Source organism: Acanthopagrus latus, chromosome 17 (genome assembly GCF_904848185.1).
Source record: "Acanthopagrus latus isolate v.2019 chromosome 17, fAcaLat1.1, whole genome shotgun sequence".
NCBI classification, from domain to species: Eukaryota; Metazoa; Chordata; class Actinopteri; order Spariformes; family Sparidae; genus Acanthopagrus; species Acanthopagrus latus.
In genome coordinates, this window is record NC_051055.1 from 18,068,972 (window position 1) to 18,096,920 (window position 27,949).

A 27,949-nucleotide genomic window follows, 5' to 3' on the forward strand; every position below is an offset into this window, starting at 1 on the left:
AGACTGTTGCTAACCAAATAAAGAGGATGTAAATTCAAAGAGTGAGTCAATTGGATGTGGTAAATATGTCATTTTCCTACAAAAAGCCACAAAGAATTTACGTCGCGCGTACCTCAAGACTGGCCAGAAAATGAGCAGGGCTTTTATCTCCTTCTGTGTGCAGTTGTTTACTAAAAAGCAGCTTCTAAACAGCTTCCACATGCTGTGATTTTTTGCTTTGTTATTTCAGTTTGGTTTGGAAAGACGTCAGACAAACATGTCTCCCTCTCATGTCGAAAAGAGCCGTGCAGCTGTTTATTTATTTGCCATTTTCCCACCGGTGGCAACTATTACACCCACACAAATCCAAGAAGGGGGAGCACTCTTTTAATTTCCTCTCCTGTGGCTTAGTCCTTTTTTTCTTTTCTTTTTTCCTTTTTCTGACGTGCGAAGATTTCGCTGTTGTGGAGCTGTAAAGTCTGCCGAGACGTAGAATTGGGCAACATTAATAAAAATAAGACCAGACTGGAATTTTTTACTCCTGAAAGTGAAGGAAAACAGTTGGAATCTGGCAACAATTTTGTGATCAAAAACACTGGCAGTCTGTTCTGTCGACTCATGCTCGTGCTTTGACCATAAAACCAGTTTTAAAACAAGCTGAATCTGTTGCATTCGCTTGTCTCTATACTTTCATAATCAGCAGCAGCCCTCTTGAAAGAGAATGCGCTGCAGCCCTGCACGAGGTTGTTTGCTGGTCTTTACTCTCTGACCTCTCGGGGGAATTTTCTACCCAGCACAAACACTTCTGAACAGTTTCCGGACCCCCATCCCTCACAACCACAACTTTGATCCTGATATCTCACTGCACATGATGGGAAAAGAGCTGTGGGCAGCGCAAGCAAAAGCAGGGTAATCCTTCCAGTTTAAGCTGTGGCCCTATAGAGAGCGAACCGTGGAAACTCATTAAGTTACAGTCTGCAGCTGAACGGGGAATTCTTCTTCTCCCTCCTTTACAGAGAACATGGTGGGAGGGATTCTGTGGAGGTCACCGCCAGTCTCTCGGGCTGTAATCTTCGAGGCAACGATAACCCTCGATTCAAACTCAGGGTGAGATAGCAAGGAATTTAAGGTCTTGAATATCAAAACAAACTGTAAATTACAAACACTGTGGGAGAGAAGGACAGAATTCAAATAGAGGAAACACACACAGCATTCACTTATTCACTTAGACTTCACACTGATGTTGAGTGACAGTGAGTCAAATGACTTTAAAATGTAGGAAATATTGAAAGATACAAAAATAAAAGCATTTATCAAAACAAATATATAACAACAGGTAAAAACAGAAGCTGAATGGTTTATGATCGTACCCAAGTGTTCATTTTAGGGTGATCTGTAAAGATTTCCAGGGAGTCCGATCATAGAAATAAAAGCAGATCATCCAAGTCCAGTACAAACCTGTAGGAGTTGCAATGAGAGTTAGTCATTAGACCGAGCTTGATATAGTCCAGACCAGTCGAACATAGCTGTGTTATATGATGGAAACTTCTTAATAAGGACCGTATAGATAGGCAAGTACAAATGCCTCTGACGTCTCACTGACAGAGAAGATTTAATACATGGTGATATTTTTTTAAAAGTATTATCTCATGTTCCTCCTTCCTTCAGCTTTGTACGAAAAACAGAACAGTCAGAAATGTTTGTCCTGCAGCATTTAAAAGGGCATTCCACTGATATCTGACACAAAGTCCAGTTTACACTTCACAGACTTGGCTTTTAAATCTGAAAAACAAAACCTGTTTGGGTTTGATGAATAGACTTTTTTCCTAGCAGGGTTACAGACATGGGGTAAAGTGTCTGAGAGACACTGGAATTTACCAGGCAGGGAAACTGTAGAATAAACTGTAACATAACCACTGACCACTGATTTGCATTATGGGAAATGTAGGGTCCTGTCTTTTCTTGACCTGTACTCGAGACAGGATATCTGTGGCTCTGCTGCTTAGAAACAAATTATTCTTTTTTTGAGAAATTGCCTCTGTTTGCAGTCCACCAACTACATGGACCTGTGCATCACAATACATTGTTGTAATGGCATTAAGGCCAAGAAAACATCTGATCTATGGTAAATGGTTGCACTGTCATAGGTTTGCTTGATTAATGTGGCAGAATAGAAATGCATGTATTACAGGTCAAGAAAAGACATGATGACAAACAAATCTAATTTACTGAATATTTACCCAGGGGTGTGTCTAGAGGGGGGCATTTGGCAGCAGTGGCAACCTCTGATATCTGATTGGCCACCCCAACTGCTAGCTCATTATTCAAAAGTATAGTTGTCTATGCGTCAAGTCAGAGGCAGGGCCTTTTTTTTTCCATTTCATTAGGCCAGTATGTGAGAAATTATAAAGCACCCATTTTATACCAACCCAGGCAAAAACTCCTTGACACGCCCCTATATTTACTGTTTGTGAAGACATGAAGAAATATTTACTGACATAATAATTAAGATACACTTCTATTTAATTCCCAATGTGACAAAGTTAGTTACACAGTTAGTTAAATAATTAGCCTACTTTTCAGCACAGACTTGTTTATCACTTTCAGCAAGAGCCGATGATTGGATCAGTCAGCAGGTGGTAATTAACAGCTGGGCTTAATGACAAGGCAGCGAGTGAAGAGTTTACAGCCAGACTGAAATATTCTAATGATGGGAATCATGTTGACACACGCACTCTCAGAGTACAGAAGCCCATTTCAGCCAGTTAAAGACAAAAAAAGCTTGATAAATAAAAAAATAAAAAAAACATGATAAGTCAGAACATAACACAACATAAAAAAAGGTTATGAGTTTGAAAAGTCAGAAGTATCAGAGTCAGAATCCCTTTTTTATTTCCGCAAATGGGGACATTTATGTGACAGTTCAATATAACAATGAACAAGAATAATAGTAAAAAATGAACAATATAATAAAAAGGTAACACAGGTATACATAATATGTACAATATACAATATAAACAGTGTAACTATAAACAGTGTGGCATCTACAGGAATGTACATATGAGGTAGAAAGTTTAAATTATGAGTTATAAGTCAATTATGAGATTTTAACAATTTGTGAGATAAAAAGTCATGACAGTTGAAATATCTGGATATCTGGATCCAAAATATGCCACAAAAAGGCAGAATTATGGGAAAGAAAGTTGAAATTATAAGTTAAAAAGTCATATCTATGAGTTAATGGTCCAAGCTATGAGATGAAAGGTAAGATGATGTGATAAAACTACATTGGCCTTATATTTTTTCCACACAGGGACCTTTAACTGCGGATCAGAAGCTCCCATATAAGAGCACCCTGTCAGCACCCAGGATTTTGCACGGATCACTCGTGAGTCATGTTGAAAAACTTCCTCCCCTCCCTCTTTTCCTCTCCCCGCCTCGTCCCCCCTCAGAGCCCACAACAACCATAAAAGCTGTTTGCAGACGGACAGCGCGGCAGCGTCTGTTGGACCAATTACCGGGCCGGTCTGCGCGCTGCCCCGCCGGGCGTGTTTTCCTGGGCGGCCTCAGCTCTCAGCTCTCTGCTCTCTGCTCTGCCAGGACAGTCAGCGCTCAGTCAGCACTCAGCGGGACAAACAGCGCACAGCACACACAACATCAAGTCAACAATGGGCTCCTCTCGGGCTCTGGTCTGCTCCACCGCGTTTGTGTTGGTTCTGCTGAGCTCAGCGTCCCAAGGTTGGTACTGTTGTCGTGGCCTGCTCTCTCTTGTTGTTGTTCTCATGTTGTGTTTTGCCTCTTGGCTGGCAGCCGGGCTCCATCTTTGTTCGTCTGAGCGGCTGTAAGTGCGTTTATTTCCCCTGCAGACCCTCTGACACTCACCCTGTATCTGACAGCACTTTAACAAGTCTGTTCTGAAGGTAACTAAGTACAAGCACTGAGTTACCTAAGTACAGTTTGATGTAACTTATTCTTAACTTGACTATTTTTGTACTTTACTTATTGCCATTGCTTTATAAGGTAATGTACGATGATGCAATTGACACAGAAATTTTAAATGTCGACTAACAGATAGTTACATCATATGTGTTTATTGTGTGCACTGATGGAATGTAACTAGGTCATTTTACTCAACTACTGTTCCTAAGTAAAAATGTTGTGGTACACACTACTCGACTATTTCCAGTTCCTGCTACTTTACCATTCTATTGCACTGCATTTTTTTTTTTAACTTAACAGCATGTATTTGATTTTTTATTAAAAACCTTAGCTACAAAATACTGTAGATTACATGCTGCATCAGAGCCAAAGCAGCAACTTTCAAACAAAAATACCTTGTCTTATCTGCACTCAAGTGAGAAACACAGATTCCAATAATCAGAAAAAAGTCAAGTATTGTATCTGATAATGTGAATATGTGCATGATTTACTTTTACTCCTTCTTACTCACCCACATTCAATGCCAGAACATTACTTTTGATACTTCAGTACACTTCTGTACTTTTCATATCCAAAGTCATTTTTGTTAATGCATGATATTTTTACTCAAGTATGACATTTGGGTACTTTCTACGTCTCTGATATCATGTGTAATATACAGTGATTCAACTCTGACAGTGTAATGAGTACTTTCTTTTAAACTGAGAGCATTTTTCTGATATTACTTCCAAAGTTTTACATAACATCTTAAAAGCATGACTTGTAATGTGGTGTTATTACACTGTGGTATAGCTACTGACATTTAAAGTAATCTTCCACCACTGGCTGTCTCCCAGTATGAACTGCGCATTAAAGAAAACCAGTGAAGTGTTATGTAACTTTATCTGGCTTTCTGCCCCTCCCTGTCTCTCCCTCTCCCCATCTCTCTCTCTCCCTCTCCCCATCTCTCTCTCTCTCTCTCTCTGCACAATTTTCCAGATGAGCACAACGATGGGCAGCGTGAACTCACCTTTGACCATGACAAAACCCGGCAAGGTGTGTGCATTCACATACAAGTGCAGTATCTCTGCGAGGACCAATTAGAGCCTCGGCTGTTCAGAGTGGCATTTGGCCAGCACTCACTACTTCAAGAGGCTACTTCAGGGTTGGGACCCGAGTTTGAGATTTAAGAAGCGCTCCACTGATCTGTACTCATGACTCTCAATTTGCTCGTCTCAAGGAGTGATACTTAAATCTAATGTCTGCCGGGGATCTGGAGGGAGCTCTTTAAAGTGTGAGAAAATAACCCCTGGGAGATCTCCTTTAAAAGTATACTAAGCCAGATTAATTTCTCAGTGAATAATACATGAAACTTGATGAGAAAAAAATCAGGTGTACCATATATAGCTGGTTGGTATCTATGAGAGACTGGAATTTGATGTGGATAAAAGGGACCGTTGGGCCTTGACCGAGAAAGATACTGGATTGTTGAGTCTCTGCCCCAGGTCCTCAAATACCGATGCTTTGGTTTGAGTGTTGGTATTTGACAGCCAAGGACAAACTCAACAATCAGCCATCTTTCTACAGATTTGCTTACTTTGCACCTTTGAATGGAGTGTTTAGTGAATCCTAGTAGGCACGCTTAGACAGAGCTTTAGTTAATATAAGTCATGTTCAAGTAAAGCACAGTATTACTTTAAAGATGTTGTTGATAATATTCACGTCACAACAACGCAATTGCTCCAATCATCTGCCCCCTTAAGTGGTTGCCAGTTTGTTGCACCACCTAACATAGCTAGCTAACCTTAACATTGCCAACGTAAAAGTCCCAAACTGGCAACCACCAAGAGTCTTGTCATTGACAAAACACCCCCCCCCCCGATACCAATGGTGTTCTACTATTGGCTGACAAAGCTGTTTTGGACGCGACAAACATTCTAAGATTATTACTTCAAAAGTATAATTTAGAGGATTTCTTTTAAATTACATTTTTGTTCTGGACCTTTCTGCAAGCTCTGTAGATGTATTATTTTTTTAAATGACTCGTCTGAATAAAAATGTTATCAATATGACCTTTCATTATTTGAGACTCTGGAATATTCTTATTTTGAATCTTTTTTTTTTTTTTTTTTTTAAATCTTTCAGAGATGCAACAGCCTGATTCATTCATGTTGCAGAGACCACTGGACTTGTCAGAGATGTTGAGCCCTGAAGGTAGGCCCAAGTTAGTTACAGTATTAACCTAAAGACATTAATGATAACATTCAGTCACTCGGTGTGCCATTTCATCTCCTTCCTTCCACTGCATTCACGCCATAACATCGTTATTGTTCAAATCATCTGGCTGACAAATTAGATTAGATATTAGATTTTATTTTGGACCTTTCTGCACGCTCTGTAGATGAATTAATGTTTTGATCTTTTAAAAAATCTTTCAGAAATACAACAAATGATGTATCAGAATCCATTGGATCATGAAGGTAAGCTATTGTTAGTCATTTTATCTTGTTTGACCTAGCTGCAGCTGTAGGTCTCCTGATCTATCTATCTATCTATCTATCTATCTATCTATCTATCTATCTATCTATCTATCTATCTATCTATCTATCTATTTATTTAGAGGTCAGGTTCAAGTTAATTACAGTATTAACTTAAAGGCGTTATTGATAACATTCAGTCACTCAGTGTGCAATTACATTTCCTTCTTTCCATTGCATTGACATCACAACGTTGCTGTTGTTCAAATCATCTGGCTGGCTGAAGCTGGAGCCTACTGTTTTATGCAGAGATGAACAAAACAAAGCACATTTTGAATATGACAAACATTTTAAAATGATTACTTCTGAATAATATTTTTAAGGATTTTTTTTAAAATGAGATTTTATTCTGGACCTTTCTGCAAGCTCTTTAGATGTATTGAATATTATTATTATTATTATGATTTTATTTTTTAAAAATCTTTCAGAGATGCAAACAGATTCATTCATGTTGCAGAGACCAGTGGATCCTACTGTTAGGCATTTGTTAGTCTATCTGTGTACCTATCCATCCATCCATCCATCCATCCATCCATCCATCCATCCATCCATCCCTCTATCCCTCCACCCATCCATCCATCCCTCTATCCCTCCACCCATCCATGTACCTACCTACCTACTTTGAAACACACTGTTTAATAATACAGCCTTTATTCTGTCTCCCAGGGAATCCCATGTCACCTGCACAACGTTCGTATCTATTTTTCCTCTCATTTGTCACAGTTTTCTGTAACTTCAAGTTTGCCATCGAGTAACAGTATGATTCCCGTTCTTTCCTTTTAGGCCGATCAAGATTTCGGCCCCGTTCCTATGGTGCGCTTCCCGCGCGGCAATATCCTGTTCAGTTCCCCCTCGCCCGGCCGTCCTCTGACAATCTCCCAGCCATCTGTCTCCACGGAGACCAGCGTCCCCTCTACCCAGGCTCTTACTTTCCTCCCTCTGGTTTTGGCCAGCTGAGGCGAAAGGCCAGGGCTGTCAATAATGCGGAGTCCTGGTTCAGGTCATGTTGCCAACAGAAGGAGACATCTGGGGAGGAAGTTACGCTGTGTTGCGCCACACAGGCGGTGAGTTTTCACAACAGCTCCCACGGCTGAGTCAGCAAGTTTTATCCTCCCTACAAATATAAAATGAGGATGTCCTGTGTTTTCCTGACCTACTTCTGCTCATCTTTGTTTATTCCTCCTTAGTAATTTTTATTCTTATTTGGCTCAACATAATTGTCAAGAAACAGTGGAAGATGATGAAAGAGATAAAACTGTATCCCAAACAAATAGGATTTCCTGTTAATAACCAAATGATCTCCACATAATACTTCTTGTAGAAGAGGGAGATGTCATATTATTACCAACATTTATACCTTAAAGCGACTACAGGGAACTTTAATTTTGTGTTGATTCTTGCAACCCCTGTGGACAAAGCGGTATGAGAAGCAACTCCTTGAATTCTAAAGTTCTTGACATGTCTAGCGTGGGCATTTATTAAAAAGGTGAGAACAAGAAAGAGAGAAAATGGTTATTACTTTTTCTTTTTTAGACATAGCTGATAGCAGGATTGACAGCAACAAGATTATTAAAATATTTGTGGCTTTAACGATGATATGATGCTGTAACAAATTAAACTTTAGACTACAGAACAGTGTCTTTCTTCAGGGCGTGAGACCCCTTTACATTTTTGAATTTTGTGACTTATCCAATCCGATTAAGTCAGCTACATAAACTACTGTATATAACCATATGGAAAGTCTTCTCGCTGATAGTTTGCTTATGTAGGTCATATAGAGGCATCAGTGTTAGATTGATTCATAAACAGTTAAAAACTCTCCTTCTAATATTTATAAAAATTGTAATCCTGACGCTGTGATATAGTTGTCCTTGTCTCATACAGTTGTACCAAAAAACAATCTTCTTTTTGCATGTTTTTGTATAATCCTGGACATAAAAAAGGGCATGAGACATTCTTCACATCGCAGAGCTGATGGTACTTGAAGTTTTGAAACAAAGTTGAAGGCCTTGGGCGCTTCCATCTGATAAGCCCATTATATGCCGCCCTACCTGACATGCCAAGGCATGAGCACCAGTTTAGCTGTCAGAAGACAGGCAACAAACCTTTTTCAGATACTCATAAGTGAATAAAACATTGCTTTAATCTTATCGCCCGCCTCTTACCATGTTTGTTTTTCAGCATGCTCTACATAATAGCGGGGTGGCCCATTTCCTCAACGCACATCCTCAGGCGTACAGACATTATGTCAGTAAGATAAAGGATTTAACTCTGTCTGTGTTACCCTTCTGTGATTACTTCAGTGGGAGCTGTCGGTCAATTCCTTCTGTGAGGAGGACGGATCAGTAAAGGATCTTCTTTATGAGTGCTGCTACGACAGAGGCAGTGATAGGTTTAACTGCTTTGACAGCGACGCTCCAAACCCAAGCTACGGGCCTACAGAGGAGCTGCCAGTGCCACCGCTCCCCTCCACCTCCACCGACAGCTTCAGCTTTGACCCCAACACTTGCCAGGGCCAGAGGTATGAAGGGTTATAAATCCTGTGAACACCAATAAAAATGTCTTAGTTAAGAAGCATCATAAAGCTATCATTTCAAATCAGTGAAATTCAAGAGTGATAATGCAGGTTCTATGTTTCTTTTAGGTCCACTCAGCAGTTGCTGAAGGACACTATACACCATTTATGCTCCTATGCAGAGGACATATTCAGACGTTTCTCTAGCAGCTTTTAGTATGTTGGACTCCTGTCAATGCCCTAAAGAATATGTCTGGCAATAATGTGTCATTGAGAATTCTTTTTTTGTCCAGAAACTATTAAAAACATGAGCCACACTGTTGCACTGGGTGACATGTTCCTTTTATTACAATGAACATTGACACTGCAGTTTATTTTGAGTCATTCCCACATATGGTGTCTGCTGCTCTATATTCTCACCAAAGCACCAAATGTGTATTAATCCTCCACTGAAAGTAGACCTTATTAATGCACTGTTTACTCATTTTTGCTTGACATTAGCCGAAAATGAGTCCCCTGGTATTTTCCTACCTAACCTTAAAAAAAAAAAAAAAAAACACCAAACTATATACCCATGAGTCTTTTTTACAGGATTTACATCTTGAGTAGTTGGAAGTCAGAATGTCAGATTCTATGTGATTTGTGCTGTTCACACTGTTAGGAAAAAACAAACAGATCTGTGTCACATATGAGCAAAACATTTAAAAGAATAAATTTATGTTCACTGTCTGAACATTACGACAGGCATTAAGACAGAAAACAGGCCTTGATGGCTGCTTGGTGAGCCGTTCTTCAGTTGGGACAGTTCAAGGGAAGTCCAGTTTTCTGAAACTGATCCATACATCTGACTGATTATCAGACGCCACGGTGGTTTATAATATTATGGGGAAGGATTTTACTGCTCTGGAATGGCATTATTGTGACAATGATTATATATTGTACACTTGCACATCCAATATTTGTTTGTTCAATGCAGGGACTGAGGTTTATTTTCTGATTTTTTTTTAGCTGGACCACCCAGCGTTTGTGTTTTTGTTAATTTTGCCAAACCCCCAATCACTGAAACTGCATCAATATAGTGGAGCATTATGAAGAATGATGGTGCTGCCTTTTGGGGGGATTTGATGGAAGCTGGGTTTCCATCGCAGGAACTTTCCCCAGGCACCAGCAAACTCAGTGCATTTCCAACTGAGGGACCAGGATCCAAATTGAGATCGGTTGACATATTTTACCCAACAAAAAGTTCCTAATGGGGGCGAGTACTTTCAGAAAGTACAGGAAGTTTGAGTCTGGGGCATCCAGCATTGAACATTTCTGGTTCTCACATGGGTTGATTTCTCACAGCATTTTATTTCAAACACAATATCTAAAAATCTGCAGCCTCAAATCATTTGTTTTTTTTTGTACATTGTGTTTTGACACATCACCATGAAGTCAGAAGCAATAATCACACAATAATAGTCACACAATGTGTTACTTGCCCGATGCTCTCGGGTTTTTAGAACATGGTGGACACACAGACAGTGGGCTGCAGTAATTTTTTATTTGCTCCAAATGTGTTTCCTGAGACTGAAAGTTCAGGATCCTTTGGGTGGAATCACAGCTAATGAGGCAATTATGGCAATTATCTCCTTTAAGATGGAGATTAGGTGAATTGAGGACAAATGAGTTATGTTTGTGAGAATTGAGACATCACGTTGCAAAACACTCTTATGCCTCATACTTTACAGGACTGTGATGACTCCTTATGCCGTCAGAGAAAGCAGAAGAAAGAAGGTGAAGAAACCATTTACTTCCCAAAAAGTTGACATCAGCTTTCCTCCTGGACGGCCCACAGCTGACACCATTGAGTCACTGTGTAACAACCAGAAGCTACGGCCCCTCTATACTGTCAAGTGCCTGCCCGGGTCGGGCTTCGAGCTGCTGGCTCACCAGGCAAAGAGCGTGAATCGTATTGAGAAAGGATTCAAACAGTGCTGCAAAAAGAAGCAGGGTGCGCTCAAATGTGCCGACCAGAAGGTATGGCATCAGACATAACATGCTTCGTTCATTTTGATCCTTTTTGGTACCTCCTCACGTCCTTTCACCTTTTCTGTGTTTTAGTGGCGTGAAGAGCTTGACAAGTTTTGCGTGGGCGAGAAAGGCGGACAGGTGGATTTCCACTGTTGTTCCGCGGCTGAGGGGGAAAATGATCGATATGACTGTTTCCAATCAACTTCTCCCGACCCACATTACAATATGACAACCCCCACTGAGGAGCTCTCACTGAGCAAGATCTGTGACACTCACAAGATCATCAAGAAGAAGTAAGACAGCACTTCCTACAACTGCCCTTTAATCTGTTTTTCTGTTCCAAGCTCCTTTAATGGTCTTTGTGTTTGGCTTGATTTCTCTTTTTCTTTCTGAATCTTTTTAAGTGCATTCCTCTCTACTGTCACAGAAGAAAAAAAAATGAATCTCAGATGTGTTTTATCTCCTGTTGTCATGGATCTAAACATGTGTGTGCAATCTGTGAGCGGTGTGAGGTGGAGAGAGTAAGGCTTTCACTGTGTTGTTGTAGGTTCCCTGTCGGTTTTCCTCTCAAGAGCTTTGTGAGCCAATGCTGCCCCCTGCCTGAACAAGACAAGGCCTCTTGTTTTGTGCAGATGGTGAGTAAAATAAGGAAGTGAGCAAATCAGAAGTTTGGGATGGGAACATCTTAAATGTAATATTTAAAAAAATGACCCAAAAATCTGTATTTTCTAATGTTGTTTGTCTTCTGTCTCGATATTTTTCTCTCGTGAAATCAGCTGAGGGATAAGTCAGAGAAGCTGTGTTCGTCAAATAAGGCTTCCCCTCCAGCTGTCCGCCGCTGTTGTCGCACCTCCTCAGAAGAGTCTCCACAGTGTATCTCGAAAATTCTCATGGATGCTGTCACCAAGGCAACCAATGTCTTACGCCAAAAGAAGAAGAAAAGGTGCCCTCTCTCCTAAATCCTCGGCACTGGGACCACTCAAGGAATCAGCAAGCTAGCAGCAGGAGTGGCCTAAAATCACTAAAGAGGAACAGTCATTCCGGCACAAATCTAATTTAGAGGTCTATGAAATTATTCAAACTGTGGACCAAATTTTAGCTTTATCTACTTCATTTGAGATCACATTGTTATCGCGAGATTACACTCATAAAGAAATACTAATATTGTGAATGCTTAGTCTGTCAGAGGGACTGTTGTCTGTGTCACACCACTATTTTTATGGGCTGTTTTTTTTGTTTTTGTTTTTTTTTTTACACATTTGATTATAAATGCATTTTGTTTTATTCATTTGGAGCTGCAAGATCAGTTCACTTCTTTTTATATGGGTTTGTGGCTCTCTACAACAGCTCTAATAAAACATTTTACAAACACTTTTCGTATGGTTTACTGTCTCCTTGTATGCAGTGCCTGTGAAGTTTTACCAGAGTGTCCCTGATAAAATAAGTAGATTTTTTTTATGCCTAAACAATCTAAATAAACAAACTGACCTTACACATGAACACAGTTTCACACTGTTTTACTTTGTATGCCACCTTTCTAGCTTCAAACAGTGTTCTGGGGACCTCATTTTCCTCTGACAAGCGTGTGTTTATTCAGTTATGGAAAAAAATAATTCTCATTTTATATTATCACCTCATTAATATTGTACATTTTGAGTCTGAATTTCTTCTCCAAAGCTAGTGACTCTTTAATATACTACATTATGAAAAGGAATGTTTTGGGTTGATAATGTGACATAAAGTCTCAGGTTAAATATCAACTGAACAGATTTCCACAAGGAATTTAATGTTTTCTAACAAGCCATGATCTCGATTATGTGTTCTGTTACATAGACCATTGAAAAATTGTTATTCCTACCACCAGTTTTCATAATTTTCCTGTTCTTAAATATGCAACACATAATTTTTAATTTGATTCTCAGGGTGCCTTTTAACATCATAGGAAAGAAGCCTTTTAGCCAAATCTTGCTTATTTAACAATTTCAACTGTTGATCAAAGAATGTCACAAAACCCTTATAAAATCAAGTTATTAAATGTATTTAAGGAGCTTTAGTCTATAATTAAGAACATACAAATACTGCAGTTCCAATCCAACAAAGGACAAGAACATACAAAGAGTAAAAACATGAAATTGAATAAATGAATCCAAACTGTATATAACACAAACAAGATCTTAAGTGTAAAGCTGAGCACAAAATGAAACAATCAAAGTTAATATAATATTAAATGTATTTCACTATGAGCAAATTATTCAGATACTGTTTTATTATGTGTTATTTTATGCTATATTGCTCTTCTGTGTTATATATTATATTAGACTATAACATTACATTCCAACTTATATTTTATATCCAACACTATATGACATCACAGTTTGTTAATATCTATATAGTTTTTTTTTAACATTATGTACTATTTCATATTTCTATAGTAATACAGACAACCACTAAGTATGATCATTTTGGGGTACCCTGTTACAGTAGATGGTAGCATATTACTTTTACTATATTTTGTGGCTATTTCTACTTGAGACAGTATCGGCATTATTGCACTTGTTAGTACTGTGCTTTATGTGAGCTGCTTGCCGTGTAATTTAATTGCACTTTTATAGTTTCTATTTTTAGATATATTCTTATTTAGTGTCTTATTTGATCTTAAGTTATTTCCATGATTAACAGAAAAAAAGCATGAAAAACGTCTCATTTTATGTTGTTTACCACGATCCCTGTACCTATTTAGAAAACAATTAAGATTTTTATCAAAAAAGATCCAGAGGTGGTTTTAAATCATAGTCCAGCTAATGGGGAAGAATATCATTATTACATAGAAAATCATTTAATGTAAAGTTTTTTAAAAACAGATGACATGTTTTATCTCGTTCTGTCCATGTAAACTTGATAACCGTTAGAAGTGATTGTATGTGGCATCAGAGAAAAAGAGAAACTGAAACTGTTCCACGTCGGTCCGCTGGGGGCGCTGTGGTGCTGCTGCGACATGAGCATCAGAGCTCAACTGTCGGCGCTGTCTGTGATGTGAACAGTCAAATCGTAATGGCGACTGCTGGAACAGCAGACTCGGGATCAACAGCCCCGACAGGTATCGAGCTGATAAACCTTCCTACTTTGTTGTCTTGAAACGAGCGTTCAAATAGAGGCGTGTAACATTTTGTTGCGATGAAAATGGTGTTATTTTCTGGCCATTTGCTTTATCGAGACCCGGTTAGCCAGTTAGCTAGTTAGTTAGCATCGAGGTTTTCAACCTAACAAATGAACCAAGCAACGGTTAGCTTGTTTAGCTGCCTATTTTATAAACCTTACTGTTTCTGCTTTCTGTCGATCACAAAGCTTCAGTATGCATCCATCAGCGTTTATATCGACTTATCTAACGAGGTTGATAACATGTTAATGAAAGAATTTCCGTGACCACGTTGGCTCAAATGTTGTGTTTTGTTATCAAGCCGGTAATTTTGTTAACGTTACACGGTGTGTCATGCTAACGAGTTAGCTTGTCGCAGGATCATTAATATGAGGTGTAATAAATATCTGTGTATTGTTCAGTAAATTAATGGGTTGGGGTAAGTGGCTGCTGTTATCCCCGAGCCTTCCTGGCCCGTTACACCCCTCCTTTTCCTCTGTCTGATCAGATTTGTGGTAAAGTTTGCAAGCGAAATACACTTTTCATTTGATACCTTCAGCACAAGACCTCTATCAGCTACTTTCCAAAGCTTCATGGCTGAGGCGATGTTTAACCAAAACACATATTGATCTTATTGAATTCTTACCAAGACACAGAGTTGTCATGCCTTATCTATTTAATGAACAGACTTGATCTCTTCTGCTGATAAGAGGATTGTGCGGTACAGATACAGATGGGTGGAGGGCAGTTCAAGTCCCATCAGAGGTTTCTTATTTTTCGAGGGCAGGACAGATGATGGGCATCTTGTTAATCCGTTTAGTTGTGCGTCACTTATTAGCTTCCATGTGTACAGAGGAGTTGCTCTTCTCTTTGTAACCACCCAGGCTGAATCAGGGAATAAAAATAGGGGCTTCAGAGCACTCTTGTGGCTCTCACATGGCTGAGAGCCCTAGACTGTACACGTACAGGATCCAGCTTTCTGTCTAACACACAGACACACTCGCACAGTTGAGTGACAGTAACAAAATGTGGTAACTGTGTTAGCCCTTACTGGCCTTGTTTCTTAATCGGGGCAAGAACCAGTGTATTTATGGAGACTTCATAGGCAAATGATGTTAGGCGAGCGTGTGTGTCCCATATTATTGCCTTGTACAGGCTGCGGGCTACAAGTGAACAAGCCTGGCAGAGAGCTGTTTTGTACACAGGGAGGAACAGATGGTTTGCCTATTGTCGTAAGGCCTGTCTCTTACAAGCTTAAGTCATTGTTAAGTAATTGGGTTGGGTTGGGTAATTCCTATCCTATCCCGAATGTGCAGCACATTGTGTTATTGTCTAGCTCTACACTGACTTCAAGAAAAATTGCAATGTGATGAATTCGGGATCGCAGTGAACGCAGGAATTTCATCATCAATTAATGCCAATTATTTTCTTGATTTAACAGGAAACTGGTTTTGAAAATTTCAAAACATGTCTCAAGGCATCATCTTTAAATTACTTGGTTTATCTGACCATCACACAAAAACCTGAAGAAATTGGTCATTATTATTATTATCAGATTTAAGGTGCTCAACCCAGACAATGTTGAAACCTTTGCCTTAAAAATGAGTCAGTTCATCAGTCAATTATCAAAGAAGTTGCTGATTAATTTGCTGATTGAAATGATGAATCGACTAATCACGTCCGCTCTAGAGGAAAAACATTTCCTCGTATCTATATGCACTCATGCTGTGTCCAGTGTCGGTCATTTAATAGGTTAAGCTGTCTAGGCTGACCGTGTCCTGCTCCACAGATATTAGGACTCGGTTCTGGAGGAGAGCGTTGCAGCGAGGTACTCGCATGGGTGTGCGTGAGTGTTTCTGTGTGCGTGAGCAGAAACTGCATGAGTAGTGAAGATATAGTATGTGTCGCTTTACATAATGAGAGGGAATGTGGGCAGAACGATGCTCATTGTTTCCCTGCGGATTGCCGTGTGTATCCCTGTTAACTGAGAAGAGCTGCATGGCACTCAGTGATTCTGCCTTGTTATTAACACTCCCAGCTTTCTTGGGTTGATGTGTGTGTGACGCCTGAATTGATGCTGCTGGCCGTAGATGAATTTTCACACACAGGGTTGTTACTACAGGTGTATAATCTTCCCAGCAGCCTTTTGTATATATTGACCCGTGGCACTGCGGCATTGAAGTAGATGTTGCCATTGGTTACAGGCTAGAGGTGCGTGCAGAGTGGGCGAGATAGTAGGTTTAAACAGCAAGTTTATGTAAGGACACAGGAAATCACGTTGAATATGTCTTTTATTTCAACCGTGTGTTTTTCTGACAAATCTACTGTATGCTGCTGTTGTTATCATGCTTACCCAGGAGGACAGACCCATGTGTCTGGGTTGTGTAATTCAATTACACTGCTCATCTTTTGTTTATAAGCCAGTAAATTTTACACACATCCAGAGGTCTTTGCTTGGTGATGCCTCAAACATTCAGCACGTGTTTATTTTGGCAACAAGTAACTACCCTTGTGCTGAACGGTCGAGTTTCCTGAATGGCTTAATTTGACAGAAATATAGCAATAGTGTTAGCATATTGGAGTCAAAAGTTAAGTTACTGTTGGAGACAAAGTAGGCTGTTACAGCAAGAGCTAGAAACTGCAGTTTTTGGAAGGAGAGTAGTGACTGACTGCAGACACACATCCCCAGGTACCAGATGAATCTGGAGCAGCCAGCTCTGGGGAGAAGTAGTTCCAGTTTGTGTAGAGCTGGTGTATCGAGGGCGGCAGTCAGTAACGGTGGCCATATTTAGGACTGGGCTCATCATCAGCTGTATAGTCATCAGCCAAAGCTGGAAATAGCCCTGCTAATTAACCAGCAGAGGGATTCTTAAGCAGTCATTAACAAATTTTTCCATGTTAAAAGCTGCCAGCTCAAACTCTTAAGAATGATAGCAAGCATCAAATTTACACAGGCTGCTTTAGTTGACACCTACGTCAACTCTGAACAAGGAAACTGGCAGAGCTGTTCCTTTCTCACATTGTAAATCCCACTGTAACTGTGTTTTTCTATCTTTAGGGACCAGTGGCATTCGAAAGATGGCCCCTGCAGAGGTAAGGATGACTGAAATTGTCTTACCGAATTGACTCTGTGCTATGTACAGCCCTAAGTAATGTTAATGTTCATCCAGTCAATTCCAAAGAGGGAGGGGGGAATACGTTTAGAGAGTTCAAGCCTGCATTCATGCAGTCATCAGCAGCTTAAGACAAAGTAAACACACTGTCACAGTTTTTTTTTTACACAGGTGAATAAACGCCTGAAAACGCAGTTTTATGTATTGTTGAAGAGTTTTTCTGCACCATAGCCAATAAATGAACCAAAAGTTAACATGATAGATAATTACTTTCTTCTCATGACTGATATTGTTAAGGTGACCAATAATTTTACATTTTGGTGTTAAAAAAAAAGTTTATATCCGGTAGTTTATGCACACCTCAGGATAGGCAACTTGCCTGTCAGAACCCTTGCAGCACATTTATTGCAATATGCAATCGTCTTGTGTTCCTTTGTAACTGTAAAAAATGTCCACATCGGCAACACAGGCTCACTGGTCTACACTATGTGGCTCAAAACAGGTGTAGCACTTAGCCCGCATGAATCATATCTTTTTCTGCTTCTTCTCCTCAATTTTATTGGCAAATTGCAAACCAACTTTAAAGTTGCTTAGCACCCCCCAATCTTTACCTGAGTAAATGCTACTCTTGTTAAGTAAGTGAAAGCAATTTGGCTTTGTGTTATTGAGTCTATTAATGATAAATAGACTGTTGTTCATTACAGATAGTAATAGAAATTCAAAGTAATATGGATCCACAAGATCGGCAGCTAGTTACAGCAGCTCTGTCTTTTTCCTGTACTTGTTGGATCTTGAGCTGTTGTAACATGTAAGTTTCCCCATCTATCTAATCTAGTCTAGAAAAGCAACACAATAAAAATTCTAAGGGATACATAAAAATCTAAGAATATATATTGATGGGATGGGTAATTTGATCAATAATATTGACATAAGAGAGTACAAACTAATTTAAATGTGTCTGGTGCTTGATTAATTGCAGTTATTTACAAAAGTAGACAGGGTGCATAATTAATGCTCAAATACCTTATTAATGTTCACATGTTTTTTTTGGCTGGTGAGTGAAGCAAATCTACCAGCTTGCATTTTTTGCTGAGGGTTCAGCAGCTCATCAAACGAGTTGATGGCGCTCATGCAAAGATGTTTACTCAATATGGCCAAAAGCTTGCATACAGCTTGCTCTTTGTCATCTGTATTCACGCACACACAGACTAACCAAGTTTTTATATTTCTCTCCCTGCCCCTCTCCACAGATGCCTGGCTCTTCAGGCACAACTCAGAGTATGAAGAAGACCATTGGACACCGGGGCGTTGAGACCACCACAGGAGAGACCACCTATAAAAAGGTCAGAACAGGGGGTTGGTGGGGGAGGAGAGGGGTCAGTGACACCGGTGGTTTTGGACACACACAACGTTAAGCAGCAGAGGTGAAAAGTGGAAAGGATGTTTGGTGTTTATATTCTAATATTAGCTTGTGAATTCCTCTTGCTGGACACCCAAAAATAGTGAGTGAAACAGCAGAAGTCACAGAGATAAGATATTGTTTGTTCCAGCACTTACTATCTTTTGCACTCTGACCCCTGTAGACCACGTCGTCTGCCCTGAAAGGTGCCATCCAGTTGGGCATCGCTCACACAGTTGGCAGCTTAAGCCAAAAGGCAGAAAGGGATGTTCTCATGCAGGACTTTGTGGTGGTCGAAAGCATTTTCTTCCCCAGGTTGGTGGTTGAAATTGTAGTCAAGTAAACATCGTGACTTTGTGGGTTCGGATTTCATGTAGTTTTAAAGCCTTTCTGTCTTCTAACTCTCTCTCGCTCTCTCTCTCCCCCCCTGTCTCTCATGTTTTCAGTGAAGGCAGTAACCTGACTCCTGCTCATCACTACAGTGACTTTCGCTTTAAGACCTACGCTCCTATTGCCTTTCGTTACTTCAGGGAACTGTTTGGCATTCGGCCAGATGACTACCTGGTTAGTACTTACACCAAACACTATCAAGTGGCTCATAGTTGGTATGTGCAAATGCAATATCCAAATCTTAGAAGCTGCATTTTTTTTGATAGAGGTTAAAATATGTGACAAAACATAATGAAGTAGTGTTGTACTGCAGAGAAGGGACATTGTGCTGTAAAAATGATCATTCCCACAAAAGATGAATGATATCACAGTATCTTTTTTAAACAATTTTAGCAGTATTTTTAACCATATTGTGTTTTAACTGTATTAAGCTCTGTACCCTCAGTTTAGAGCCACTTATGAATTAGAGTTCTGGATATGCCAACATATTTCCACTGGATACTAATGCAGACACTCCTTCCTCTTAAAGTATTCTCTGTGTAACGAGCCACTGATTGAGCTGTCTAACCCGGGAGCCAGCGGATCCCTCTTCTACGTCTCCAGTGATGACGAGTTCATCATCAAGACTGTTCAACACAAAGAGGCAGAGTTCCTCCAAAAACTCCTGCCTGGATACTTCATGGTGAGCCCTGAATATAACAGAAAGTGGGGGTGTGTTCAGTATGAGTGATTATTATTGCAATAATTATATTTACCACGTGAGTTGGAGCTCTAATCATTTCTTTCTAATTTAAGTGTGCCACGTATCTAATCTGTTTTCCACATTTCCTCCTCCCTTCCAGAATATAAACCAAAACAAGCGCACCCTGCTGCCCAAATTCTATGGACTGTATTGTGTTCAGGCCGGAGGAAAAAATATCCGTATTTGCGTGATGAACAATCTTCTGCCTCGTATCGTCCCCATGCACATCAAATATGACTTGAAGGGCTCCACCTATAAGAGACGAGCTTCCCCTAAGGAGAGGGAAAAGGCTGTCCCCACTCACAAAGACCTGGACTTTATCCAGGACCTGCCTGACGGACTGCTGCTGGAAGCAGATAACTATAATGCCCTGTGCAAGACCATACAGAGGGACTGCCTGGTGAGTCACAGACACTTGTTTATCATCGTACGATTGATTTTATCATGTATCAATTCAAGCCTCTCAGCCCACATGGAGTTACAGGAGGCATTCTTATGAAGTGTTACAATACGCAAGGTTATTAATATTCACAAGCTCAGATACAGTAGTACACCAGCAGAATGTTATTATCATTGTGCCCTCATTGGATTTCAAGGCTTACAAAACAACTGTCCTGAAATATGAAAGCCATTTTAGATTGAAATTTCATTTTTGAATCAGATTCTTGAGGTCAACATAACAAAACAATCCACTGGTGGCAAGTATTGAGTGTTATTTTTATTAGACAACGACTGATAGTGGATTTTTAAATTCAGATATAATAGTGATAGTCATTGACATTTAGAATCCATTGAACTGAACATCAAACTCAAGTTATTCATTGATACATTTAGTTGAACCCTTCTTTTATGTTTTACTCTGTGTGGTACCCACGAATGTTATGAAAACTAACTCTGTCTTTGAATATTCTGCAGCCATGTTGCAGCAAGTGTGAAGGTTTTTCTTTACAGAGGTGTCTATGATTTTCAGTCTCTCTTCAAGCAATTAGTCAGCGTTGTTAGACAGTTGTTAGTTGCTTAATGTTGAGCTCCACCACTGCTGGCAGTCAAAGGATCATCAGAAGCCCAGTGTCGAAGAAATGACTCAAGCTCGCATGACATTGCAAACTAATACCTTGTTTACTCTGAGGGAGGATTCCTTTTCAAATGATGGAAGAGACTGGGGGCATTATCATTGCAGTTAACACAAGATGCTGGTGTGTAAAGTGTTGGTTTATCAGACATGGGAAAGCCGATCAACTCATGTGACAGAGGCTGCATATCATTTATTCATTAAAATATCTCTTTCCATTACAGGCTAATCCGTCTTTGTGGTTGCCTTGTGGACACTGTTTCTTTGCTACTCCAGCCCACTTTAGTCCAGATCACAGTTGTAAGGGCTGACTGTAAATCATACATGCAAGTTTTCAACAAACAACATGGTTATGAAGTAACGAGTTTTGCTTGTAGTCAGCACCTACATTTGATTTTCATTTACATCAGTGGTGTTGCCCTCAAAAAATGTTGGGGAATGCCAAATTCTACAAAGTGTCAATTTCTACATAGTATTGCTTTGATTTAATCTAAGAAAATAAGACTAAACTTAAGCAAAACTCTCAATTATGTGTCATCATGTTTAAGGCAATGACATCTCATGTACAATATTGAATAGCAAAAAGGGTTGGTACAGTTTTCTACAATGATGCCTTATAATCTCTCTTTACCTTCCACTGGCTACTACAGACTATTCAAAAAACAGACAAATTAACAAAATGACAAACAAGTACTCAAAATAGAAAACTTAAAACAGTGCTGCCAGTTAAAGTGTTAAGAGACAATTGATGGTCATGTCAACATATTTATTGTCTTTTTATGTTTGTTGTAGCTCCTGCAGAGTTTCAAGATCATGGATTACAGTCTGTTGATGGGCATCCACAACATGGACCAGGCCAGTCGAGAGCGGGAGCGAGCTGGTGGAAATTCGGGGGACAGTGGGGGGTCGGAAGGAGCAGTGACCCCAGATCAGCGGCGGCCACAAGCCCAGAAAAGTCTGTACTGTACAGCCATGGAGTCCATTCAGGGGGAGGCTCGTGGGAAGGGAGCTTTGGATTCAGAAGACCAGTGAGTCTTGAAACATACAAGCAAAATTTGAACTGGTGTTTGTTTGTTGTGTAGTCTTTGACTTGGAGGATGAATTGAACTGCTGTGTCTCTGGCTGTGTCCTTCCAGCATGGGTGGTATTCCATCTCGCAATAGTAAAGGAGAGAGGTTGCTGATCTACATCGGCATCATTGACATTCTTCAGTCCTACAGGTTTGTGACTCAGAGCAGCCAAATCAATTTCTCATATAAATATTTGTTTGTCCCACCTATGTTAACCTGTTTAATGAGTTGCAGTAAATAGTTTTATCATGTCCTATTTATTTAGGTTTATTAAGAAGTTGGAGCACTCATGGAAGGCCTTGGTGCATGATGGGGTAAGAGCCTACACACTAAATGCTTCTTCTTTTTCTCCTTCTCGTTTTTCTCTTATACTATATCTCCTGTGCACCTGAGTGTCTTGCTGCCAAACTCTTGTGCAGAGACGTTGAAAGATGTAGTTAAAATGAGCCCCTGACATCCTGAAATTTTGGATAAAATCTGTGTCAGCCATTTACATCAAAGTCTGACTCCGCATTCACACAGACCCCCTTACAGAAATAGCAGCCTTTGCTCCACATAAAGCCAAAGGAAAAAAATGTGTCCCTTTTCTCCTCATTCTCTCTATCATCTACTCACGATTCGCTGGCTTCCACCGCACATTAACTTATGAATGAAAACATACTTCATTTGCATCCATGTTAACTTGTACAAGAGCATACTTATTGTTTTTTGCCTCACCCGTGTCAGGTATTTGCAACATTTAAAAGATAATGTAAACAGCCAAAAAAAAATAATTGGATCTGAGCAGTGAATCCAAATTAATCACTACATCTAGCTGTGTGAGCAAAGATGCGTTTAAAAAAAGAACAGTTTTGATTTCATTTAAACTTGAGCGCTGTAGTGTTTGTCAGGTTCTAATGACACTGTTGATGTTTCATTGCTTTAGGACACAGTGTCAGTCCATAGACCTGGCTTCTATGCAGATCGTTTCCAGCAATTCATGTGCAACACAGTGTTCAGGAAAATACCACGTAAGTATGCATACTGTATGTGTCCTAAACGTCCTCAAAAAAATAACTTGTGGTGCCCTTATTGATCATTTCCACATTTATTTCCTCCATCTTCAGTAAAACCCTCACCTTCTAAGAAGAGTCGTAGCGGTGTTCCAGGAGGTCTCAGGAGGGCCCCCACACTGGGAGGTCCCACCCCACTCTCCCACGCAACAGGACAGTCAGGTGGCGACTCCAGACTAGTGTACCACAGCCACTTTAGAAGCACAGACTCAGAAGCAGACAGCGGTAAGGGCTGACACATCACAGGCGAAATGATAAAAACATTAAGTTGATGAATTCTGTCCATGATATCACTCATAGCTGAGCTCAGAGTAGATACACTGGTGTTGAAAAATGCATTAATTTTGTTTTGTTATCGATGCTTTGCTCTCAGGCGTGCAGTCAGGCAGACCAGATCTTGTTCCGAGGACCCCTCCGCTGGTAGATAACCTTGCTGACTGTGAGGCCAACCTGTCCACCTCATCACTAGGCAGCACAGGAGTTCCCTCTGCCTCTCCTCCCTTACGGTAAAGCTTCACCCAGATAATAATACCTGACCTTTAATCTTTCCTCTCACAGGAACACTTTAATAATCTGTGGTTTGACGTTTCTTCGCAGGTCTGTAGGGGTTGAAGTGCACAAAGCTGCAAACACGGATCTTGACCAGGCTTCTTCGCACAGGTACGCAGGGCAGTGATGGGGTCATAAGATTGGACTGTATAATAAATGTATTTTATCTCTCTTGTGTTAGTCATTATGTCATATAAATTGTCTTTTCTCTGCTTCAGCATGGAGGCTGGAGGGGCTTTAGATAATTCAGGCAACCTGTCTGGAAACGAAGATGTAGTTTCATTGTCAGACATCATCCCCGAGACCAACATCTGCTTTGTAAGTCTGAACTAAGAAATTAGACATCCGTAATTTATAATTCTATTGTTCTTACACTTCTCTTATCCTTCATAATCTTGGTAACGATATTGGTTTCATCTTCACAGTAAAACAAGTGCCATCTAAAGGCGAGACATTTCTGGACGAGGTGAGGCAGGCGGAAATAAGGACAGAGAGTGAGTCACCCATCCATCACGGACCCTCTAGTGCACCTCTTGTTGTTTTCTCACCCATATAGTACACGGGAATCGCTGGATGACGCAGCAAGGTGCAGTGGAGGTTGTGACGATGAAGAAAGCGGTGATGGGAAGATCAAGAAGAAGACGAAGACTGTGTTAAGTAGGCTTTCCGAGCCGTCAACACTGGCACTGTGTGCATGCATTTGCCCCCCAATGTCCCACTCGAGTTGGGAGTACACATGGAACAAAAGGCGTATGGCCCTGAATCTGCTGCTCTTTGGCAGCTCTGGCAGCATTATATTGTTCAACAACAAAGATTTCCTTGCGCAATGACATGAACAAATGAATTTGTTGTATATTGTAAAAAGCCCCAGTCACCAGTGGATGGTGAAGGCAGTCATATTATCCACGAAAAGTCGGTCATCATGTCCTATTTCCGCAGTATGAAGCAACATTTCAGAAGGAACACACACAGTCAAAAGCACATGAAGGGCACAGCCTGCGTATTTGGAGTGAATAATTCCCTGTGTTCATGCACAGTCTGGGTTCACATTTCCGTGATTCACACTGTAGTGTTCCCATTACCGCACATTCATTTCCCCCTCAGTGCTCCTCATGAGCAGGAGCACTCTGAGTTATCAGTGGTCAGATTGTTCAAATCAACACTCACTGCTGTCAACTCTGCAATCATGTATGCATTTCTTTTTACTGGTTGTGGATGTACAGTAGTTGTTCAAAAATCAGCAAAGGGGATGGGTTCAAACGCACCCATACAGTCATTTTTGTTTCACGTTTTGTTGTAAGTTATTCTGCTGGATGCCACGGTGGTGCTGCGAAGGTCCGACCAGATCTTTCCACTGCTGAATGTACATTACAATGTGTCTCTTATTATAACATGTGTCTTATTAACATGGCAGGCCACATTTTTACAACCCGTAAAAATCTCCCCCTCTGATGTAACCATCTGTGCTAAAGTATAAGAGAAGAAGAGCTCTCGGCATCGCTGGCCAGCAGATGCTGTCATATGAAGTCATGCGATTAAGATAACAGAAGAGTAATAATTTTCAGCTGCTGTCACATGTCTGTCATGTCTGTGCCTTTACATGTTTGTCCCTTCACTAACATGCGGTGTAACTGACATTTTTTTTACAGGTTAGTGTCACACAGGGAAACCTGCCTTATCACTACAGCTGAAGTCAATGAACTGCCATTTGTATGTCTGGAACACAACCATTGACAGGGTTTCAGAGATTTTAATGCAAACACTAGTACAATCCATTTTGGTTATGTGTGTGTGTTGAATGTTCAATCACTGTGGTTGAGGGATCGACCGATACAGTTTATACCAAACCGATATACGTCTGCAGCAAAAACTGAAATGTTACTGTCAAATTTAATTATTTAAATCTTTAATTAGATTTCCTGCTACTTAACTACATTTTGGATGCAAACATTGTACTTTTTACTCACTACATTTATTCAGTAGTTTCAATAACAAGTACATTTGCAGATTCAGATTATTAAAGCTACTTGGCGGAAATTGATCCTGAAGGCCCCTTAGGAGAGAAGATGCTGTGAATACCTCTCAGTTCATCCTCAGCATAAAAAATATGAGTTAAATTGTGTGACTTACCCAACCCAGATAAGTCCTAACAAGTCTTTATAGAAATGACCGATGTTCTTTGTGATGGTCTTGTACGCTTATGTACGCCATAAAAAAAAGCATTGGTATTAAAGACTGTTCCATAATCAGATAAAAGTTCATTATTTTAAGTTTAATATTGAGTCATTATTTGACTTCTGAGCAGAAGTAGCACATCGGCAATCAGTCCCCCCCCAATAAAAAAAACATGGATTCCAACAATCATAAAAATGGTAGATATCAGATCAAGTAATTGGTCGATCCCTGTGGTTCATCAGCTCTTCCAACATCAGACAGAGAGGATATTTGTCTCTGATAAATCATTTCTGCTGGTTACAGAAATGACACCTGCACACATCCACTCCTGGACCAATATTACTAACAGTATGTATAACTAATTTTTGTATTATTTTTTTTTCTCTTTGTACCCCGCTTTTACTCAGCTGTGCATAAGAATGATGCTTTGTTTTCACAAGATGTTTGATGTTTATTATTTTAATGTTTAGGGCACTAAACAACTAAACAAGCTAGTGAGGTGGCTGGCAGGGAGCTTTTTACCCCTGGAGATATTTCTGATAAAGAAATTTGAATCACTACCGAGTGACTGTAGCAAAACTGAAGATCGTAGACATCATCTCATGCAACAAATCACTGTTCATGTTTGTTAGGCACATGTGGTCTATGCAGCAGGGAGGGAGAAAGGGGAATGTGAGTTGTGAAATATATAATGAAGGATGACAGTTTAGGATTTAAGGACTGAGTCTTTTGTATTATGAGCCAGTCGCGGCGCCAAAGAAAAGAGTTCCTGCGAATGTTCAGGATCCAGTAAGGTTAACGTGAAAATGAAATCAAACACTCCTGGACACCTGCTTTGACTGACAATGTTGTATATGGTAATAACACTGGGTTGACCTGTGTTTTAAGGATCTATTATTAAACTGGATGTTTTGTTTTTGCTAAATAATTTCACGTCTGACAAGCTGTATCTGACCTGGTCCCTGTAAAGATTTATGTTTTATTTATCTAAGAATTGGTTTACATCGTGGCCTCAGACATTTCAAGATTCAACTCCACATTCCTGTAAAAGTCAAGAGAAAAAATTTCTACAAATTGTGGTAGCTCTTAAAACTCATTATTTACCACCTTTGTCTAGTTGAGATGATGTATGTCATGAATTGCTTCTGGTATTATGCTGAAATGTTAAAATGTTATTGCAAACAGATCCATTTTAAGTTGGTTGAAAGTCGAACAGCCACCAAAGAAAACACTCCAAGAAATTCTTCCTCATAAGAAAAGTCCAGATCATTTTCTATTAACACCTGCATTTTGTCATTTTTATGTTATAATAACTATGATTTGTGATGGGTGGTACTGTGTAATTGCTGGATGCAGACCAGTTCTGTCGTAGTTGTTCTGTACTACACCATGGCACAAGAAAAACATCATCCTTCGGTGCTTAAAGGTTGGCGACACTACAGTATCTTTGAAGTAATGCAATATGAACCACAATCTGCCACCTTTCAGCTGTAAGAAGTATATTTATTATGTTTGATTGCTGGAGGCTGAAATGAAAAAAAAAATTGTATTATGTACCTTAGATGATTGTACGTAAACTGCATACTGACAGAAGGATGTCTGAAACTTTATAGCGTGTGTTGCCTATGAAAGGGGGACTATTTGACAATTTCACTTTTTATATTTCATGTTTAGATTGTGATATTATAGATAGATTCTCTCCATGATGATTCTGGGTTGTTAATCTCCCACGCTTTTTCTACATGAATGTTTCACACGGCTCACGGGCCAACGTTGCTGGTTGTCCTATATGCTTCAATTACTATATTTTTACTGTGTATAATATGTGTATATGTACATAGGAGTCACGGAAATGCCTTCTCATGCAATATGTGCTGCCTGTCCCTCCTGCCATGTTTCAGTTATGTGGTGGTGATGTTTCCATGTCTGATTTTAAAGGATTAAACATATTTTCTAAATCTTGGTTTTGGCCCCTTTGTTTATGTGTGTTATCTTACTATCTGTGACAAGCATAGAATGTATCAAACATTTATATTATTCTCCTTGACCTCACCTATACGTTTCTGAAGATTGTGAGGCTCTGTGGTGGCTCAACCTAACTCCTTGGTAACTCAAAAATGGGCAAAGGGGTGGAGCTGAGGTCGCTCAAAGTCTGGTTGCTAACAGCTAGTGGCTGACTTTAAGCCAAAAGGACCCTGACACACCTGGCTGAGGATCGGCAGTCAGTCAGGGAATCTAGTGGCTCTACTTGTTGCGGTTTTAGCCCACACTGTTGGCACCAGTTGGCTT

General features: G+C 40.0%; 2 protein-coding genes across 3 annotated transcripts; both read left to right on the plus strand.

The window, feature by feature from the left end:
* Nucleotides 1-3,488: 3,488 nt before the first annotated feature.
* LOC119006539 (extracellular matrix protein 1-like) lies at nt 3,489-12,334 on the plus strand. The gene is made up of 11 exons (XM_037075365.1): nt 3,489-3,717; nt 4,897-4,953; nt 6,043-6,111; nt 6,336-6,377; nt 7,101-7,124; nt 7,218-7,498; nt 8,738-8,955; nt 10,680-10,968; nt 11,053-11,255; nt 11,510-11,597; nt 11,739-12,334. The coding sequence occupies exons 1-11, from the start codon at nt 3,648-3,650 to the stop codon at nt 11,919-11,921; spliced, it is 1,524 nt and encodes a 507-aa protein (XP_036931260.1). The 5' UTR covers nt 3,489-3,647; the 3' UTR covers nt 11,922-12,334.
* A 1,601-nt stretch (nt 12,335-13,935) lies between these two features.
* Nucleotides 13,936-27,623, plus strand: LOC119005882 (phosphatidylinositol 4-phosphate 5-kinase type-1 alpha-like). 2 transcript variants are annotated; one of them, XM_037073952.1, is made up of 17 exons: nt 13,936-14,059; nt 17,157-17,191; nt 18,462-18,554; nt 18,795-18,925; nt 19,057-19,174; nt 19,530-19,682; nt 19,843-20,142; nt 21,607-21,842; nt 21,951-22,034; nt 22,150-22,198; nt 22,810-22,894; nt 22,991-23,161; nt 23,310-23,442; nt 23,534-23,596; nt 23,704-23,803; nt 23,911-23,951; nt 24,042-27,623. In XM_037073952.1, exons 1-16 carry the CDS (start codon nt 14,014-14,016, stop codon nt 23,911-23,913), a joined length of 1,800 nt encoding a protein of 599 aa, XP_036929847.1. In that variant the 5' UTR covers nt 13,936-14,013; the 3' UTR covers nt 23,914-23,951; nt 24,042-27,623. The 2 variants fall into 2 exon arrangements, with proteins under 2 accessions (XP_036929847.1, XP_036929846.1); XM_037073951.1 differs by having other exon boundaries at nt 23,911-27,623.
* The last annotated feature ends 326 nt before the right edge of the window (nt 27,624-27,949 follow it).

What these genes read in the sequence shown, in the direction of transcription:
- LOC119006539 (XM_037075365.1), top strand. Translation starts at nt 3,648, where the DNA reads ATGGGCTCCTCTCGGGCTCTGGTCTGCTCCACCGCGTTTGTGTTGGTT. An exon ending in TCAAATGTGCCGACCAGAAG is followed by an intron (nt 10,969 to 11,052) that starts GTATGGCATCAG and finishes TCTGTGTTTTAG; the next exon opens with TGGCGTGAAGAGCTTGACAA. An exon ending in CACAAGATCATCAAGAAGAA is followed by an intron (nt 11,256 to 11,509) that starts GTAAGACAGCAC and finishes GTGTTGTTGTAG; the next exon opens with GTTCCCTGTCGGTTTTCCTC.
- LOC119005882 (XM_037073951.1), top strand. Translation starts at nt 14,014, where the DNA reads ATGGCGACTGCTGGAACAGCAGACTCGGGATCAACAGCCCCGACAG. An exon ending in GGGATCAACAGCCCCGACAG is followed by an intron (nt 14,060 to 17,156) that starts GTATCGAGCTGA and finishes TTCTATCTTTAG; the next exon opens with GGACCAGTGGCATTCGAAAG. An exon ending in GAAAGCATTTTCTTCCCCAG is followed by an intron (nt 18,926 to 19,056) that starts GTTGGTGGTTGA and finishes TCATGTTTTCAG; the next exon opens with TGAAGGCAGTAACCTGACTC.